We start from the raw sequence: 23,034 nt of genomic DNA on the forward strand, positions 1-23,034 counted from the left end.
CGTATATACAAGAATATAACTACTATAATACTGCCCCTATATACAAGAATATAACTACTATAATACTGCCCCTATATACAAGAATATAACTACTATAATACTGCTCTCTATATACAAGAATATAACGACTATAATACTGCCCCTATATACAAGAATATAACTACTATAATACTGCCCCTATATACAAGAATATAACTACTATAATACTGCCCCTATATACAAGAATATAACTACTATAATACTGCCCCTATATACAAGAATATAACTACTATAATACTGCCCCTATATACAAGAATATAACTACTATAATACTGCTCATATATATAAGAATATATTTACTATAATACTGCCCCCTATATACAAGAATATAACTACTATAATACTGCCTCCTATATACAAGAATATAACTAATATAATACTGCCCCTATATACAAGAATATAACTACTATAATACTGCTCATATATATAAGAATATATTTACTATAATACTGCCCCCTATATACAAGAATATAACTACTATAATACTGCCTCCTATATACAAGAATATAACTAATATAATACTGCCCCTATATACAAGAATATAACTACTATAATACTGCCCCTATATACAAGAATATATCTACTATAATACTGCCCCCTATATACAAGAATATAACTACTATAATACTGCCCCTATGTACAAGAATATAACTATATAACTACTATAATACTGCCTCCTATATACAAGAATATAACTACTATAATACTGCCTCCTATATACAAGAATATAACTACTATAATACTGCTCTCTATATACAAGAATATAACGACTATAATACTGCCCCCTATATACAAGAATATAACTACTATAATACTGCCCCCTATATACCAGAATATAACTACTATAATACTGCCCCTATATACAAGAATATAACTACTATAATACTGCCCCCTATATACAAGAATATATCTACTATAATACTGCTCATATATACAAGAATATAACTACTATAATGCTGCCCCCTATATACAAGAATATAACTACTATAATACTGCCCCCTATATACCAGAATATAACTACTATAATACTGCTCCTATATACAAGAATATATCTACTATAATACTGCCCCTATATACAAGAATATATCTACTATAATACTACCCCTATATACCAGAATATAACTACTATAATACTGCCCCTATGTACAAGAATATAACTATATAACTACTATAATACTGCCTCCTATATACAAGAATATAACTACTATAATACTGCCTCCTATATACAAGAATATAACTACTATAATACTGCTCTCTATATACAAGAATATAACGACTATAATACTGCCCCCTATATACAAGAATATAACTACTATAATACTGCCCCCTATATACCAGAATATAACTACTATAATACTGCCCCTATATACAAGAATATAACTACTATAATACTGCCCCCTATATACAAGAATATATCTACTATAATACTGCTCATATATACAAGAATATAACTACTATAATGCTGCCCCCTATATACAAGAATATAACTACTATAATACTGCCCCCTATATACCAGAATATAACTACTATAATACTGCTCCTATATACAAGAATATATCTACTATAATACTGCCCCTATATACAAGAATATATCTACTATAATACTACCCCTATATACCAGAATATAACTACTATAATACTGCTCCTATATACAAGAATATATCTACTATAATACTGCCCCTATATACAAGAATATATCTACTATAATACTACCCCTATATACCAGAATATAACTACTATAATACTGCCCCTATATACAAGAATATAACTACTATAATACTGCTCTCTATATACAAGAATATAACGACTATAATACTGCTCCTATATACAAGAATATAACTACTATAATACTGCCCCTATATACAAGAATATAACTACTATAATACTGCCCCTATATACAAGAATATAACTACTATAATACTGCCCCTATATACAAGAATATAACTACTATAATACTGCCCCTATATACAAGAATATAACTACTATAATACTGCTCATATATATAAGAATATATTTACTATAATACTGCCCCCTATATACAAGAATATAACTACTATAATACTGCCTCCTATATACAAGAATATAACTAATATAATACTGCCCCTATATACAAGAATATAACTACTATAATACTGCTCATATATATAAGAATATATTTACTATAATGCTGCCCCCTATATACAAGAATATAACTACTATAATACTGCCTCCTATATACAAGAATATAACTAATATAATACTGCCCCTATATACAAGAATATAACTACTATAATACTGCCCCTATATACAAGAATATATCTACTATAATACTGCCCCCTATATACAAGAATATAACTACTATAATACTGCCCCTATGTACAAGAATATAACTATATAACTACTATAATACTGCCTCCTATATACAAGAATATAACTACTATAATACTGCCTCCTATATACAAGAATATAACTACTATAATACTGCTCTCTATATACAAGAATATAACTACTATAATGCTGCCCCCTATATACAAGAATATAACTACTATAATACTGCCCCCTATATACCAGAATATAACTACTATAATACTGCTCCTATATACAAGAATATATCTACTATAATACTGCTCCTATATACAAGAATATATCTACTATAATACTGCCCCTATATACAAGAATATATCTACTATAATACTGCCTCCTATATACAAGAATATAACGACTATAATACTGCTCCTATAGAACTTCTTGCACACGTTACCTGTGAAGCTCATGTACTTCTCGCTGTTGGTGGTTTTCTTGGAGTTATAATAGGTCAGTACGTCCAGTACAGCCTGTGGATTCTTTTTTTGTTCTTCTTGTGAAATTTTGGAAGTCTGTAGCAGCAGTGCCCATTGCTTTGGCATTCCCTACACAAGCATAGAATATAATGGGTTAAAAAAAAAATAAAAAAATAAAAGCTTCCAGCAGCCTGTAGTTCCCTCTTCCTTTCCTGCAGGTTCTCTATAAAATGTTCACAAACCTTCTCAGTCCCCAAAAAAAGAAATCTATCTACAGTATTACAGTAAAGAGAAGATATGGAGGAGGGGGATGCAGCTGCAGTTTCTCTCAATGCTGTGGAGAACATCCCATTGCCCACAGATACCGTGCACTGCCGGCAGAAAGTTATTTTAAATTGCTCCGATTTTCCAAAGAGTTTGACTGTCTATAATTTGCTTCCTGGCATTCGTATAGAACGATTTTTGACTTCTTGATGGCAGCTTAAAAGGATGGATATGCCATAAACGTCTGATAGCTAAAGGGCCAGCTTTGGGACCTGCACCCATCTCCAGAACGAGGGTCACACAACTCACATGTACGCGCTCGCTCTATTCTGTTCTCTGAGAGTAACTGAAACAGCCGAGCAAGTGTGTTTCCATTAGCGGCCGCCTCTCCATACTCCACCTTGATGCGTGGCCACGTCCCCTAACGGGAAGGGGGTCGGCTGACCCCCATTCTGGAGATAGGTGCGGTTCCCAGAGCTAGGACCTGCATCTATCAGACATTTATGGCATGTCCTGTGGAGATGCCATAAATGTCTAAGGCCCTGTTCACACTGAGTTTTTTTAGGCAGATTTTGGCCTTCCTGCACTCTTGCCGCGTTTTTCGGCCACGGGCAAATAACGCTGCTAAAAACGCTTTCTCTGCCTCCCATTGACAATGGTAGATCAGAGAGGGAAACGCCTGAAGAAAGGGAATGTCGCTTCTTTTTCCTGCAAGATTTTTGTTCCGCTCGCTGGAAAAAAAACACCTTTGACTTCCATTGAAATCAATGGGAGGTGATATTGGCCGTTTTTTGCCTGTGTGAACAGGGCCTAAGTCCCTGTTAACACAGTTTTTTTGCAGGCAGAATTTTGAATTGCCTGCCTTTTTTTTTTTTTTTTTTACTGCGGGCAAAACACGCTCAAAAAGCAGCGCCGCAGGTTTTTTTTTCTGCCGCTTATTGATTTCAATGGGAGTCCAGAGGCAGAAACCACAGCAAGAAAGGACATGCAGCTTTTTTTTTTTTCCCGTGAGCGCCCAAAAGCCGCCCAGGCAAAAAAACGCCTATGCCTCATACTGAAATTGAGCGATTTCAGCCGTTTTTCTGGCGCGGATTCCGACATGGTGCCGATTTTGATGCAGAAACTAACAAAACTCTGTGTGAACTGACCCTAAGGTTGGAATACCACTTCAAACCTGTTACAGGATGCCATTGGCTCTGGTCGAACATGGAGTAGCCCTTTAAAGAAAATAGCTGCACCAGTGCAGACTCGACAAAAATAGAACGTGCTAATGGCTTGTTTAATTAATATTAAGTTAAATGGGTTTTCCAGGACTATATTATTGACAGCCTATGCTTAGGATAAGCTATCAATATCTGATCGATGGGAGTATGACCAATCAGCTGCTTAAAAGGCCGCAGAACTCATTGAAGTGAAGCGTCTCCTATATTACCAAGGAACAGCGCCATACATTTGGTTGTGGCTGTGCCTGGTACTGCAGCTCATGTAAATTGGACGGAGCTGCAGTTTTAATCCCTTTAAATGTTTAATAACATTAATCCAAGATGGACGAACTCTGCGGTATGCTATACTTTGAGGTGCTTTAACCTCCATAAAGGATGGCATGTCCATAAAGGATAAAAATTGCAACTAAAACCCTGATTGGCCAGTAGCAGCTGAAAGACAGAATACCTTGGTAATGCTCCGCCCACATGTCCTTTCCAGCTGGATGCCGGGTGCCATATTCAGTCACCTGGTCATACAGCGGATGCTCCGAGGTCTCACTAATGTAACACTTTATAGGCATATTATAGATGCCCTTGTATAATGTATATGTGTCTTTAAATGTGAGGATCAAGGAAATTTGCAAGTGTGATAGCTTTTGGGATGGCGACGGGGTAATAAATGAAGCTGGGAGGTGTCACAGATGTCAGGAGGGCCATGTCCGCTTTGATTTCAGGAAAAAAAGACCTTCCATGGCCAGGCAGAGAGAAACCTGCGGTCCTTTCTGTGTCAACCGGGCCAAGCACAGGTGCTCACAGCAGACAATGAATACAAACAGAGCTGCACTATAAAGCATGGGGGAGAGACAGGGGTGGATTTCATACTACAATAAGCCACGTGGTATTTCAACATGCCCAATCCTTTGCTCCCCCGTGGGAAGATAACCGCTGCCAGACAGGTCTTGGATGGGCTTATTCCCCTCGCTCTATTGAAACACGCACGCTCAGCGGTGACGGAAGAATTAACAGTCGGTTGGCTGACTATTAGTTGATGTGAACCTTTAGAGCCAGGTCACATGACTGACAGCAAGGTGGCAATAAACCAGTCTGTTTCCAAGGGCAACCAACAGATTTTTTTTTAAAGAAGCTTTGGATGTAAATGGAGAAAAAAAAAAAAAAAAAAACACTCGAAATCGGTACAAAAATCCTTCGTTTCTGCTGCCCCTTTACTTACAGTGAATTGTCCCGTCACAGGATCAAAGCCAACATGAATGGAGTGTTCAAAGCCGGACGGGAGGGAGATTTCTGGCCTTTTAATTTTGTAGGCTGGGAAAAGAGAAAACCATTAGACAACCACATGATAGGGTTTGCCATTGCAACCAATCAGATTCCAGCTTTCATCTTTCCAGGGCAGGTTAGAAAACGAAATCTACAATCTGATTGGTTGTCAATGGTCAGCTGTTTTTAGTTATTCGACAAGAGACCCATGGTCTAAAAAATGGCTGCCTCCACCGAACACACAGCCGGTGGTGTGGACAAAGAGTGCGATCACGTACCTTGAAATAAACGTTTGCCAGATTATTTTTCTTGCACGGACGTCATGGTGTCAATAAATCAGACAACCGTCCAACGTTCATCCCATTATATACCGCCATAAAACCTTCAAAGGGATTGTAAAACCTTCAAATGTGAACGGATTTGTTTTTTTATGAACGGACTAAAGGTCGGGCACGGTGGTTGGCATTGCGTTTCTTCCCACACACACACACACACGACTTGAAATGTTTTTTATTCTCCTATTAAAAAATATGACCCAAAAGCGCCAAGGAAGGCGAGGAAAAAATAAAAAAAATCTGAAAAACTGAAAAAGGCCCTCAAACGGTCAGAGAATTGTAAAGACTTTTTCACGTCTTTACATTTAACATCTTGGCACTATGTAAAATCTCACCACGAGGGTATGTTCACACGGCTTATTTTCATCCTTTTTTCGGGCCGTAAACGCCCCGAAAAATGGCAAAAAATACGGAGGCTGAACGCCTCGAAACATCTGCCCATTGATTTCTATGGGAAAAATGTTGTTTCGTTCCCAAGGGGTATTTTTTTACTCGGCCGTTTGTAAAAACGGCACGTAAAAAAAAAACACCCAGTAAAAAAGAAGCGCATGTCACTTCTTGAGCTGTTTTTGGAGCCGTTTTTCATTGTCTCAATGGAAAAACAGCTCCAAAAACAGCCGTAAAAAAACTCATCAAAAAAACGCTTGAGGCATAAAAAACGGCTGAAAATCAGAGGCTGTTTTCCCTAAGGGTATGTTCACACGGCAAACCAAAAAAACGGACGTAAATACAGAGCCATTTTCAAGGGAAAACAGCCTCTGGTTTTCAGACGTTTTAAAGCATCAAGCGTTTTTTGATGCACTTTTTGCGGCTGTTTTTGGAGCTGTTTATCTATTGACCCAATGAAAAACGGCTCAAGAAGTGACATGCACTTCTTTTTATGTGGTGTTTTTTTTTTTTACAAACGGCCGCGTAAAAAAACACCCCGTCGGAACGAAACGCCGTTTTTCCCATTAAAGTCAATGGGCAGATGTTTGGAGGCATTCAGCGTCCGTATTTTCAGCCGGTTTTCGGGGCGTTAAATAAGCCGTGTGAACATACCCTTAGAAGTCTCTTACATCGAAATAAAAAAATCCCCTAAAGACTAAAGCGGGGATAAGCATATAAAAATAATAGGCTACGTCCACCATCGCAACCAAATTTGTCTAAAATAACTAAGCAACTTGGCAATAGGACTTCATTAAAAACCTCCTACCGTTTTGTGCCTACAGCTCCTAGCAGATGTATGTGTCTCCATGGTAACAGACAACAATCTCTGTGTAGCCAGAGTCACCGCCACAGTCGTCTCGATCTGTTCTCTTTTTACCAACTTACATTTGGTAGGTTAGCAAGAAGTAAAGGGGAGATGAAAGTGTATGAGTGCAGGATCAGACTACAGTGTGTTTGTTGTCTGTTACCATGGAGACACAGCTCTACATAAAAGCTGCAAACACCAAAGGTCAGAAGATTTTTTTTTTAATCAAGACCTATTGCAAAGTTGCTTCCTTTTTCATTTTAGATGGATTGGGACAATTAGAAAAAAAAATATCTTGGTTTCGAATATACTAAATGCTCGCCAAAACTTCGGCCATCAGGAGTTAAGGTAAACATGCCTCATTGACTTCCTGCTCGTAAATTGAACATGTTTCAAAAGTTACAACTTAATAGCCAACTACCAAAGATTAAACAGGCAGTCGACCATAAAGATATGCAAACCCTGAAATGTTTCCTTGAGTATCGGCAATCTCGTGGGTGGAGCTTCAGCGCTTAAAAGATGTAACCTGATCGTCACGTTTTAGGATTTCATGCAACTAATGACTCACCCAGACGATTATATCTGTTTGTTATTTTCTCTGACTAACTTCCTGATCAAAAATGGTAAGCAGTTGTACATATAGGGGGCGCTTTATAATTATTACACATTCTACAGCTATGAACGATACTGTACTTTTATCTGCAGCCCTGGGTAAAATGTTCAGAAGCCTATCCGGCTTCTTCATCTTCTTCTCTGGGTTTGGTGGAAGAGGTTTTGATCCATGGTCTATGTTGTCCTTCACACTGGCTCCAAATAAAGTGCTGGTGTTCCTCAGGGGCGGAGCCGGAGGTTTATCATCAAGGTCTAAACCATTGTCAGACATTTTCATTGGCTCCTGTGTCAAATAAAAAAAAAAGACGTGAAATACTCAACCAATACAGTTCTAGTAGCATAGAAAAGTATATTAAATGTTGCCAAGAACGAATCTCTCAATTGAGGAATTGCCGTTTTTCTTTGGTCACATAACACAGTTCCCTCGTCCTCCATGAAAGGGGCACAACCCTTCTTCTACAGATTGGTGGAGGTCTCTTTGTAAAGAGAAAACTACGATCCTCGCTGTTTGACCCTTGTGATGCCGCAATCAACAGCGATTGCGGGATCACAAGGGAGCGGGGACCTCTATTGTAGCAGATTCGCCAGCCCCTGCAATGGTGATCCCCAAGTCTTAAGGGACACACCTGGGACTAACAAAGGCCCCCAGAGCTGTCCTGTATAATTCCTGTTAGGTATTCTAATGCACTATAATAAAATAATTTTTATTTTATTTTATTTTTTAAAAGCCCTTTGGGGACACCAAAGAAAAAAATAAAAAGCACATGAAAATAAACCCGATTGTTTTGAATAAAAACATTTTTTTTTACTAAAAATAAAAAAAAGTAAAAAAATACAAATATAATATATGTCCCCTTAACCGTTCCAACCTTTATAATAAATTAAAAACACAATTTAAAGGGGGTTTTCTGGAACTTTATGGGCGGCCATCAATATCAAACGAGTGGGTGTCTGACTCCCGCCACACCCACCAATCAGCTGAGTGAAGAGGTCACGGCCCTCTGGCCAGCGTCACGTCTGCTTCATGGTATACCAGCCACAACGCTGTACATTTGGGGTGCACCAAACCTGTCCTGTCTAAAGAGGCGACTACCGCATCCAGATGGAGAATCGGTGGGGGAGGTGCACCTGCATGTGCGCGGCTCTCTCCAATGATACCTATTGGGATTACGGCAACAGCCGAGCACGCTTGCAGGATCGGGGGGGTCGAGTGACCCCCCCCCCCCATTATGGACACAGGTTCAAGTCCCGGAGCTGGGACCCGCATTTATCAGACATTTATGGCATATCCGGATTGGAATACCCCTTTAAATCACATCTCCGTGTAGATTCGGCCAGGACTGTATGGTGTCACGCAGGGATCAATTACGGGAAATCCAGTCTCCTGCGTCCCAGCTCAGAATATTTGTTACCTCTGGGGAAAGTTTAGGCTGGGTTCACACGACCTATTTTCAGGAGTAAACGAGGCGTATTATGCCTCGTTTTACGTCTGAAAATAGGGCTACAATACGTCGGCAAACATCTGCCCATTCATTTGAATGGGTTTGCCGACGTACTGTGCAGACGACCTGTAATTTACGCGTCATCGTTTGACAGCTGTCAAAAGACGACGCGTAAAAATACAGCCTCGTCAAAAGAAGTGCAGGACACTTATATACATTATATGCAGGACATTTATATACATTACATGCGGGACACTTCTATACATTATATGCGGGACACTTCTATACATTATATGCGGGACACTTCTATACATTATATGCGGGACACTTCTATACATTATATGCGGGACACTTCTATACATTATATGCGGGACACTTCTATACATTATATGCGGGACACTTCTATACATTATATGCGGGACACTTCTATACATTATATGCGGGACACTTCTATACATTATATGCGGGACACTTCTATACATTATATGCGGGACACTTCTATACATTATATGCGGGACACTTCTATACATTATATGCGGGACACTTCTATACATTATATGCGGGACACTTCTATACATTATATGCGGGACACTTCTATACATTATATGCGGGACACATATACATTATATGCGGGACACTTATATACAGGACACTTATATACAGGACACTTATATACATTACATGCAGGACACTTATATACATTATATGCAGGACACTTATATACATTATATGCAGGACACTTATATACATTACATGCAGGACACTTATATACATTACATGCAGGACACTTATATACATTACATGCAGGACACTTATATACATTACATGCGGGACACTTATATACATTACATGCGGGACACTTATATACATTACATGCGGGACACTTATATACATTATATGCAGGACACTTATATACATTATATGCAGGACACTTATATACATTATATGCAGGACACTTATATACATTACATGCAGGACACTTATATACATTACATGCAGGACACTTATATACATTACATGCAGGACACTTATATACATTACATGCGGGACACTTATATACATTACATGCGGGACACTTCTATACATTACATGCGGGACACTTCTATACATTACATGCGGGACACTTCTATACATTACATGCGGGACACTTCTATACATTATATGCGGGACACTTCTATACATTATATGCGGGACACTTCTATACATTATATGCGGGACACTTCTATACATTATATGCGGGACACTTCTATACATTATATGCGGGACACTTCTATACATTATATGCGGGACACTTCTATACATTATATGCGGGACACTTCTATACATTATATGCGGGACACTTCTATACATTATATGCGGGACACTTCTATACATTATATGCGGGACACTTCTATACATTATATGCGGGACACTTCTATACATTATATGCGGGACACTTCTATACATTATATGCGGGACACTTCTATACATTATATGCGGGACACTTCTATACATTATATGCGGGACACTTCTATACATTATATGCGGGACACTTCTATACATTATATGCGGGACACATATACATTATATGCGGGACACATATACATTATATGCGGGACACTTATATACAGGACACTTATATACAGGACACTTATATACATTACATGCAGGACACTTATATACATTATATGCAGGACACTTATATACATTATATGCAGGACACTTATATACATTACATGCAGGACACATACATTATATGCAGGACACTTATATACATTATATGCAGGACACTTATATACATTATATGCAGGACACTTATATACATTACATGCAGGACACTTATATACATTACATGCAGGACACTTATATACATTATATGCAGGACACTTATATACATTATATGCAGGACACTTATATACATTATATGCAGGACACTTATATACATTATATGCGGGACACTTATATACATTATATGCAGGACACTTATATACATTATATGCAGGACACTTATATACATTATATGCGGGACACTTATATACATTATATGCAGGACACTTATATACATTATATGCGGGACACTTCTATACATTATATGCGGGACACTTCTTTGGACGTTTTTGGAGCTGTTTTCTCATAGGCTATGTTCACACGGAGTATTTTGCCGAGTTTTTTGACGCGGAAACCGCGTCGCAAAACTCGGCAAAAACGGCCCGAGAACGCCTCCCATTGATTTCAATGGGAGGCGTCGGCGTCTTTTTCCCGTGAGCAGTAAAACTGCCTCGCGGGAAAAAGAAGCGACATGCCCTATCTTCGGGCGCTTCCGCCTCTGACCTCCCATTGACTTCAATGGGAGGCAGGAGAAAGCGTATTTCTCGCTGTTTTATGCCCGCGGCGCTCAATGGCCGCGGGCGAAAAACGGTGCGATAATCGCCGCGAAAATCGGCGTGCAGGGAGAGGAAAATCTGCCTCAAAGTTCCAAACGGAATTTTGAGGCAGATATTCCTCCCCCAAAATACTCCGTGTGAACAAACTCATAGACTCCAATGAAAACAGCTCCAAAAACGGACGTAAAAAACGCTGCGAAAACGGTGCGAAAAACGCCGCGAAAAATGCGAGTTGGTCAAAAAACGTCTGAAAAGCAGGGGCTGTTTTCCCTTGAAAACAGCTCTGGATTTTCAGACGTTTTTGGTCACTACGTGTGCACATACCCTTATAGTTCTAGACTTTGCAGATCTGGATTTGCAGGGGGATTACGGTCGTGTCTGCAGGTGTAAATTATATCCTGGGGCTTCGAGCGTGAGACGTCTGAAGGAATGCAATGTCAGCACATAAGGGCAGTGTCTTACCCACAGGTGGTGTTTAATGCCCAACTAGTGTGCAGAGTAGATTTAAAGGGCAAGTCCACCTTTGCAACCAGTTTTCTATTATTGCTTTAGTGAATGTAAAGACTTTGCAAACAGGCTCTATTAAAAATCTCCTAGCGTTTTGGGTCTACAGCTCCTATGCCGACCTATGTGTATCTATGGTTACAGAAAATCCTGTGTTCACTGATCCTCCTGTCCAGTTGGTAACCTACTTTTTTCTAACATTCTTTCAGTAGCAATAAAAAATAAAAAAAGGGTAACTGAACTTTCAGAGCACTGAGACCCCCACCGACACCTAAAACGAAGCGGCAGAAGTGCTCGGGTGGGCGCTGAGCCGCTTCATTTCTGATCGGTTTTTCTCGGAGCGGTGTACAGGCTCATTAGAAAGTCTAGGAGTCCGTACACCGACTGCTCAGCTTTCCGAGAAAAGCCGATCAGAAACTAAGCGCGCAGCGGTCATCTGAGCGCTTCCGCTTTTTCGTTTTAGCGATCGGAGGGGGTCTCAGGGCTCGGACCCCCAGCGATCAAAACTTCTGACATGTCAGAAGTTTTTTGAAAGTTTAGTTATCCCTTAAGGTAACATCCGACATAAACATAACACAGGGAAACTTTTTTTTTTCCGCATCTTAAAGGGGAGTTTCTCGGAGTTCGGCTCGGACCAATTCCAAAAGTGTCATCTACCCCTGACCACCTCTTTTACTAAAACACTTGTTCATGGGCACTTTCTGGTTTTGAAGCATTTACTCGAATAGGTCTGAGTTGCAGTACCAGACACCGCCTATGGACAAGGGTGGCGATGTTTCTTGGGAAAAAAAACCAAAAAAAACCAGACCCTTTTTGTCTAATCTCAGACGGCCCCTTTAAGTATTAATGAGGTTTGTTCTTCATTGGCTGCTCATTTCGGGGACTGCACACATGAGATTATCCCACTCGCACAATATCCCAGTAACTTCCATTAATAATACTATGAGAATCTGGAGAAGATGATGGAGCGGATCCTTAAAGCGGTATTCCCATCTCGGACATTTATGGCATATCCACCGATTATGCCATAAATATCAGATAGATACAGGTCCCAGAGGTAGGACCCGCACCCATCTCTAGAACGGGGCTCCCTTGACCCCCTACTATGGACGCTGCTCTCCGGCCACCGAGTTACAATGTGGCCGGGTACGGAAACAGCCGACATGAGCTACGCGGTTTCCAAAACGGCCATAAATATAATGGGGGTTACGCAAACAGCGCAGCCCAACGGACCTCGTAAATCAGTGACAGAGGTAGGACGCAGGTCAGGGGACCCCGTTCTAGAGACAGGGTGGTTGTTATCTCCTATGAGACATGAAGCGCTCGGTCTGGAGCCCCCACAGCTATCAGTAGGGGAAATGTAGTAGTAAAAATCAATGGTTACCCATGTAATACATGGAAGGCTCGAGTCCACCAGAGCGGGACTGGCATATTTTGGGGGGTCCTAAGTGGGAGACCCATCTCTCCATAGCGCCCATATACCCTAATAGGGCATTTGGACAAGGGTTATCTTCATGATATCCACATTACATCAGGCTGTGCCCGAGCACCCAACAATATATGGGATCATGCGACATCATGGCACTCCGAGCAGGACTAATAACCCATCCCCCGGTGATTTATAGTTTATAAAAGACTTACTATAACATGTCCGTACAGAAGGAGGGCTCCCGGGGACCCCAAGAATCCTCAACGCCTGCAGGTCTGTGTCTACGCCGCAGCCCAGGGGACACCAGATGGCGGGTGGAGGAGGTGGCGCTGCAGAGTACACCAATTTACATCTAAAAAGGTGACCAAGCGGCAGAGAAATCACCTGCTCTCTAATCCCAGAGGAAAGAGCAGCAGCTGTCTGCAGAGCGTCGCACCAGAGAGCAGCAGCTGTCTGCAGAGCGTCGCACCAGAGAGCAGACAGAGGATTTCTCCATATCGTGGTGTTACCTTCTCCACCACTGCAGGGGAAGTCAAGTTTTATGTATAGAAATCTTAATCATTTTCAGCTTCTGAAATTAAAAATGAATGCTTCCATTCACTGACAGCAAGCCCAGATCTTGAATATATTATAAAGTTGCAGAACTTTTCAGTACACAGCTGAACGCAATCTGCTGTTCTCTATTATCAGCCATTAAGGCTGACTGCAGTTTTTTTTTCAATGTGACAGAAAACCCTGCTCACCTTACGATGAAGCAGAGCTGAGTTTGTCAATTGACACAGCTTATGGTCAATCGGCATAAATCAGTTATCAAAAGAAACAGATGTAGCAGAGCTGAATTTGTCATTGATCTATGTTTGCTTGAATAATATCAGCAGCTCTTCTTATGACGCTGCTGCACACATTAGGTGTAGTGGCCCTTTAAGACAGGAATGTGTAATGTCCAAACGCAGAGGATAATGTAGGTGAAGGGTTATAAATTATTCACCTATGCAAAGTAGAGGCGACTATTTACAGTCCTGAGAATATTCTGCACCAAGAGATCATGGGGTCCTCTGGGATGTTGTAAATGCACAGATGTAGCAGAGCCCAACCGGTCATTGAACAGTTTCTCCTGCGTACCACAATAACTCGGTCATAGAAATATAGCAGTGGTCTCCAAGTTGTGGCTCTATAGCGGTTTCAAAACTACAACTCCCAACGTGCCCTGACAGAGAGAGCCGCTGCTACGAGACAAGTGGTCAAAGCAATCCTCTGTGAGCTAAACAGCCCGGACTCCAGAAGGATACATTTTACCTGCACTGATACATTGTAACAAACTATCAGGACAGGAGAAAGATTTGTGCTGCTGATGTATATACCTCACAGAGGATTGTCTAGACTGGATACAATCATACCAGACCCTCAGAGATTCCCATTCACTGACTGTAAGCAGAGATTTTAAAAACGGTGAGGAACTGAAACACAAGATCTTTCAGACAGTTGCAGAACTGCTCATCATACAATGATTAAATCTGTACTTAAAAAAAAAATTTAAAAAAAAATCTGCGATCAGCTGTGATCTGTGGGGAAACCTGGCAGAAGTGTTCCATTTCTCTGCAGCGCCACCATAGGAAAAATTAAAGTATTACACTGTGTCCATTTATATCAATGTGTTGTCTGTGTAATACAGGACAGGTCCTCCGGAGAGAGAGACGCTCTTTATAACCGCTCTCCACTCTGACCAAGCGCTGAGGACCCTGAACAGGGGACCCCCCCCCCCTCTATAAACTCAGAATTCCCTAATAGAGTGTATGACAATGGGTTTTCTAAACCGAACAATCCCTTTAAAGTACTGTCGATTTTAAAAACAAACACCCCTGCACCTGGTGTAAGATGGAGAGGTCGGTGTTTAGGAGGAACAAACAAACAAACAGTGTGCAGGTCACGGGCGGCCAATAGTGGGGAGGAATGTCGCACGGGAACGCCAAGTGCCCCCACCGTGATATCCTGGTTGCCACTTCACACACAGAACTTGTGAAATAGACCCTACGCTACGCATTTGGTTGCGCTATATTCACATTTGCGCTCCGTCAGGGTTACCATAATTTGACGGCAATAAAAACGAAGTCTCAGAACTATTCTTGCCATTAAAATAACAGTAAAAGCGAAATAGCATTCATTATAAGGCCATGTTCACACGCTTAATAAAAAACGTCTGAAAACACGGAGCGGTTTTCACGGGTAAACAGCTCCTGATTTTCAGACTTTAAGCAAACTCGCGCTTTTCACGGCCGTTTTTGGAGCGGTTTTTCAATAAAAAGTCAATAAAAAACGGCTCAAGAAGTGACATGTAAATAAAACGGCCCTTCTGGTTGCGATTTTTCGGCCATTTACAGCCCGAAAAACGGTCGAAAATAAGCCGTGTGAACATACCCACAGTCAATGGGGCGTATCGGTCGCCGTTTGGATCCAGCACACCGCTATGGCTTCCGGTATGAACGGATATCAGAGTTCAGATGTGAACAGACACCAGAGCTCTAGGTTAAGGCCACACGCGACGGTGAAAATTTGCCACAGATTTCACCTTTGGTATTGCGAAAAGTAAAAATCAGCGGTGAAAATCCGCCAGAAATCCGCAGCAGAACTAACACACTACGGAATTCGAAATCCGCAGCAAACCCGGAATTTTTTTTCCAACACAGGTGGATCGGGTATTTTAAAACCACATCCACTGAACTGTAAATTGTCACGGATTTTCTGTGCGTAATCAGTCCGAAAAAAAACGCAACAATTCCGCAACGTGCAAGTTCACCCTTACAACCGCACAACCGTGTTATATGGAGTGATGCGCAGACACGTATACGGGGATTGAACTGTAAGGCCATGTTCACACGCTTACTAAAAAACATCTGAAAATACGGGCAGAAAATCGGCCGAAAATAAGCCGTGTGAACATACCCTAACAGAAAGACTAGCCATGTTGCCCATAGCAACCAGAGCTCTGGAAAAGTGAAAGCAGCACTGTGATTGGTTGCTATGGGCAATACGTCCTGTTTTACTGCCCAATATGGAGATCTATCAAAAGTAGCCCAAAGGAAAAGTGAAACAGTTGCCCATAGCAACCAATCAGGATGCAGCGTTCACAGGATGCGGTTTTCACAGGATTGTCCCATGAGTTGGACCTCAAAGAGGCGGAGCTTATGTAAATGTACCCAATGTGGGCGTTCCTGGGCGGATCGGGAAAGGCCTAATATGTCCCGTGAATAGGGTGGTGTATTTTTTAAATATGATTTTAGCAGAATTTTGAGGATTTTTCTCGGACCAGGACGATATATATGTATTTTTTTGTTTTTACATAATTTATTGTATAGTTAAAAATAAACAATTGACTAATCCAGCGGAATTCTTTTAATCCGGCATCGGCTAATCCGGGACAAAATTGCAATATGCCAGCGTCCCGCAAACTCACGGAGGGCATAACCGCGGACCCTGAAAGTGTAAACACGACCGGCGCCAAAAACAGCATCAGTCGTCGGGCCCCGAGATCTGGATATTGCGGTGGATATTCCTTTAAGACTGTGCCTCGCACCTCAATAATTTGCTAGGGTAAAATTTTGGGGGAATACGGGCATAATCATCCAACATGGCTGCCACGCATAAGGAGCTAAAGAAGACGCGAAACTTAAAACCGGCCGTTTTCTGCCCCACAACAAGCCGCGGTGCTAAAAATATCAGCGGCGAACTGCGTGATATAAAGTCATTATAAAAACGAGTCGGGTGCCGGTGACCAGCAAAACTGCGCAGCCTCCGAAATCAGGACCGGAAAATATTTCCATGCAAGCGTACAAAAGATACACTGGTAAAGCTTCCGTTCGGGTAGATCCACGAGTTGCGGTCATACCGCAATTTTTGCCGCAATTTTCAAAAAAACAAACAAAACTTAAGGGTCCAGTGAATAACTAACCCGGTTTCTAAAGGGAGCGCTTTATTGGGACAGAACCTGCAACGCTGTCTCCCGCTGCTCTGCCTCTAGTGGTGTCAGTCTTCACTGCAGCCTTGAATTGCGTTCATGAACCAGAAAGATCAGGGTAAATAAAGCTACAAGTCCCTCCCAGGATGTGGAGCGAAAATGTGGGAGGAATAAAATACAGAGACGAAAAAATGTAAATATGAATTATTGTGATGATCATCAATAAGTAACGTTGCATCGGTGACCGCAATCCTCCGGTGTGATGTTATATCCGATCCTTCGAAAGCTGGGTGATGACCAATATGGCTGGCATATCACCCACAGGAGTTACCACCCAACTTTCCTAGAGCCCTAAATGGCATATAGTATTTTTCTTAATTCTTAAAGGGGTATACCAGTCATAAATATGTATCCTCTATCCACAGCTCATGGCCTGAATATCTCTTTAAGGCCCCATGCACACGTCCGCAAAAACAGAGCCATTCACTTTCATTGAACACTGACACCTTTCCGTAGCACTACGGAAGGGTGTCCGTGCCGTGGAAATGTTCCGGGAATTATGGAACATGTCCGTTCTTTCGCATTTTGCGGGCCGTGCTCCCACACTTTGTATGGGAGCACGGCCCGAAAATGCGGCTGTCAGTCAGTGGCCGGCCCGCACGGTCGTGTGCATGAGGCCTAAGACCGAAGTCGTATTAATAACAAAATCCACTGAAGGAAAGCAGGCGAATGACCACTTAGGGAGAGCGGGGCCTTTTTAGGGGCGACCTAATGCTAAGGGTTAAGTGGTCTTGAAAGCTCGCAGTCCGTCATTACTCGGCTAATAAACAGGTCATTTTTACTCATTCGCCTGAACCGTTTCTTTTTTACGCCATTTATTATTGAGGGAAAGGTTTAGGATTAGAAAAGTCTGAAAAACGACATTGAGAATAAAAAACAACAACTACAACCACTAAACTGGATGTAAGGAACGCTCCTAAAATGCTGTGTTATGCCCAGTGCAGGGTCTGAGGGGGCGGAGCATGACAAGGAAACAATCTTTAGGCGGGATTCACACGACCGGGTCCCGCCCAAGCCCGAGTATCGGCCGGTAAAATCGGCCATTTTTCCCGGCAGGTTTGCATTATTTTTGCATCCGTTCCGGGCCGGGCAGATCTGGACAGAGACATCAGCGGCAAATCCTGAAGGGGAATCCCCATGGAAACACGGGGATTCCGCTCCTTCAAGGAGCTAAAGTGGGGCTAGCACATAGCAGAGCGGGGAGATACCTCCCTGCTCTGCTATAGTGGCGTCGCTACAGTAGTAGCAGCAGCAGCAGCAGCAGCAGCTGCTAGCGGCGCCATGGAAGGTGTCGCCGGGCCAGGGCGCTTTTAACAAGCAGGGGAAGGGAGCCAGCGCAGCGCTCCCTTCCACCTGCTGTACACCCCGGCCCTGCCACACAGTGTACAGCGATGCCATTCGTCAGAATGGCATCAACTCCTCCTCCTCCTCACATGCACTCTGCGCTGTGAGGAGGAGGAGATAGAGCGCAAGTGCCGGAAAACCCGGCCATCACTCGGGACACATCCCGGTGATGGCCGTGTATTACCCGGCCCCATAGACTTCTATGGGAGCCGGGCGGCCGGGTACCCGGGCGAAGATAGAGCATGTCCTATTTTTTGACGGCCGGTTTTCCCGGCCGTCAAAAAATCGGTCGTGTGAATAGCCCCATTAGGGGTCTATTATTCCTAATGCAGCCGGGTGCCGGCCGATTTATGAACGGCCGGCACCCCGCCGGGAAACCCTGTCGTGTGAATGAGGCCTTAGTGTTCTATGAAATTATGTCATGCTCCGCCCCCTCAGGCTCTGCAGCTCCGCCCCCTCAGGCTCTGCACCAAGACTTAAAGGCATATTAGAAAATTGCAGAAAATGACACCCAAAAATCCTTTTAAGGGTGGTTTCCGCTTTTAAGAAAAATGGCACTACAAACAGCAGGCATTTTGTGGCATTATTAGGCACTTTTGGTGCGTTTTTTGTGTCCATGGCGATTACCTGCGTAATCACAGCAAATTCCACATGTTAAAAAAAATTTAAAAAAAATTCAACTTTATTATACTCCCCTCCCCCGGCGCGCCTGTAGCGACCCGTTCCTGCTCCTCCGGGCTGGTCTCTGTGTAGCCGGCCTTCTGTGAGGACGTTTTGTTAAATGTGACTCCTGCAGCCAATCACAGGCTCCTGGGATCACAAGGGACAAAATGTCATCCAATGGGGGCGGCTACACAAAGACCAGCCGGGGAAGCAGGGACGTGTCGCTACAGGCGCGCCAGGGGAGGAGAGTACGGTATATTTTTTTTATTTTAAATTGGAAATACGGTTTGTTTGGTTTTCTATTTGGGAATTTGGCTGCGGAAATGCAGCTTTTCCCGCAGCAGAAAAATGCAACATTTGGCATTTATTGCAGATTTTCACTTTCCCATTGAAACAAATGGAGAAAATTTGCAACAAATGCGCAGGCAGCACCGCAGGACAATTTCTACACGAAAATGTTAGGAGCGTGCGGATGAGATGTTAAATCTCATCCACTTTGCCGCTACTGTAATACGCCGCAAATTCTCTACCTGCAAAAATCGGACAGAAGTTCCGCTACATGTGAACATAGCCTTAGAGCGCCCCCTCTTGGAGAGGGAAGGATTGCAATAATGGCTACATATTCTGTAATTGTTATTTCTATAATTCCCCAGTATATCATCCGGGGAGGGGGAGGGGGGAGATCATCCGTCAGATCAGATCTCCATTTACTTCCCACTAATAAAAAAATTGACGTCAGTGAATAAACAGGAAACAATAAAACGGACGCAATCATTAATAGAGTCAATGTGAGATGACGCCGAGCACCAACACCTCAGCGCTGCGATCTACCGAGTATCTCAGGGTGACGGGGAATTCATTGCTGAAGGAAAAAAAACAGCTTTCCAAGACACCTGACATAAAGTATATACATCATACAGCAGACATTGCATACAATATGTACAGTCCATACACACATAACACACACAGTATATATACACACACAGCACACACACAGTATATATACACACACAGCACACACACAGTATATATACACACACACAGTATATATACACACAGCACACACACAGTATATATACACACAGCACACACACAGTATATATACACACATCACACACACAGTATATATACACACAGCACACACACAGTATATATACACACAGCACACACACACAGTATATATACACACAGCACACACACACAGTATATATACACACAGCACACACACACAGTATATATACACACAGCACACACACAGTATATATACACACATCACACACACAGTATATATACACACATCACACACACAGTATATATACACAGCACACACACACAGTATATATACACAGCACACACACACAGTATATATACACACACAGCACACACACACAGCACACACACACAGTATATATACACACAGCACACACACACAGTATATATACACACAGCACACACACACAGTATATATACACACAGCACACACACACAGTATATATACACACAGCACACACACACAGTATATATACACACAGCACACACACACAGTATATATACACACAGCACACACACACAGTATATATACACACAGCACACACACAGTATATATACACACATCACACACACAGTATATATACACACAGCACACACACAGTATATATACACACAGCACACACACACAGTATATATACACACAGCACACACACACAGTATATATACACACAGCACACACACACAGTATATATACACACAGCACACACACACAGTATATATACACACACAGTATATATACACACAGCACACACACACACAGTATATATACACACAGCACACACACAGTATATATACACACACAGCACACACACACACAGTATATATACACACAGCACACACACACAGTATATATACACACATCACACACACAGTATATATACACACAGCACACACACAGTATATATACACACAGCACACACACAGTATATATACACACAGCACACACACACAGTATATATACACACAGCACACACACACAGTATATATACACACAGCACACACACACAGTATATATACACACAGCACACACACAGTATATATACACACATCACACACACAGTATATATACACACATCACACACACAGTATATATACACATCACACACACAGTATATATACACAGCACACACACACAGTATATATACACACACAGCACACACACACAGTATATATACACACAGCACACACACAGTATATATACACACAGCACACACACACAGTATATATACACACAGCACACACACACAGTATATATACACACAGCACACACACACAGTATATATACACACAGCACACACACACAGTATATATACACACAGCACACACACAGTATATATACACACAGCACACACACAGTATATATACACACAGCACACACACACAGTATATATACACACAGCACACACACAGTATATATACACACATCACACACACAGTATATATACACACAGCACACACACAGTATATATACACACAGCACACACACACAGTATATATACACACAGCACACACACAGTATATATACACACAGCACACACACACACACAGTATATATACACACAGCACACACACACACAGTATATATACACACACAGTATATATACACACAGCACACACACACACACAGTATATATACACACAGCACACACAGTATATATACACACAGCACACACAGTATATATACACACAGCACACACACAGTATATATACACACACAGCACACACACAGTATATATACACACAGCACACACACACAGTATATATACACACACAGCACACACACACACACAGTATATATACACACAGCACACACACACACAGTATATATACACACAGCACACAGTATATATACACACACAACACACACACACAGTATATATACACACAGCACACACACACACAGTATATATACACACAGCACACACACACACACAGTATATATACACACAGCACACACACACACACAGTATATATACACACAGCACACACACACACACACACAGTATATATACACACAGCGCACACACACACACACACACAGTATATATACACACAGCACACACACACACACACAGTATATATACACACAGCACACACACACACCGTATATATACACACAGCACACACACACACCGTATATATACACACAGCACACACACACACAGTATATATACACACAGCACACACACACAGTATATATACACACAGCACACACACACACAGTATATATACACACAGCACACACACACAGTATATATACACACAGCACACACACAGCACACACAGTATATATACACACAGCACACACACACAGTATATATACACACAGCACACACACACAGTATATATACACACAGCACACACACACAGTATATATACACACAGCACACACACACAGTATATATACACACAGCACACACACACACAGTATATATACACACAGCACACACACACTATATATACACACAGCACACACACACACAGTATATATACACACAGCACAC

General features: G+C 41.8%; 1 protein-coding gene across 4 annotated transcripts in view; it reads right to left on the reverse strand.

The window, feature by feature from the left end:
* The window catches only part of PAK1 (p21 (RAC1) activated kinase 1), a 72,760-nt gene that overhangs the window by 45,047 nt on the left and 4,679 nt on the right, over positions 1-23,034 (reverse strand). For 3 of the 4 annotated variants that reach the window (XM_075851361.1, XM_075851360.1, XM_075851363.1), the window contains exons 2-4: positions 7,805-8,006; positions 5,499-5,590; positions 2,780-2,927 (exon numbers count right to left, since the gene is read on the reverse strand). In XM_075851361.1, the coding sequence (XP_075707476.1) occupies positions 2,780-2,927; positions 5,499-5,590; positions 7,805-8,000 (436 nt within the window). In that variant the 5' untranslated portion in view covers positions 8,001-8,006. Of the gene's footprint in view, positions 1-2,779; positions 2,928-5,498; positions 5,591-7,804; positions 8,007-13,673; positions 13,733-23,034 lie in introns of those variants that run through there. The other variant, XM_075851362.1, reaches the window with a different exon arrangement.

The sequence above is a fragment of the Rhinoderma darwinii genome, chromosome 2 (assembly GCF_050947455.1).
Source record: "Rhinoderma darwinii isolate aRhiDar2 chromosome 2, aRhiDar2.hap1, whole genome shotgun sequence".
In the NCBI taxonomy this organism is placed as follows: Eukaryota; Metazoa; Chordata; class Amphibia; order Anura; family Rhinodermatidae; genus Rhinoderma; species Rhinoderma darwinii.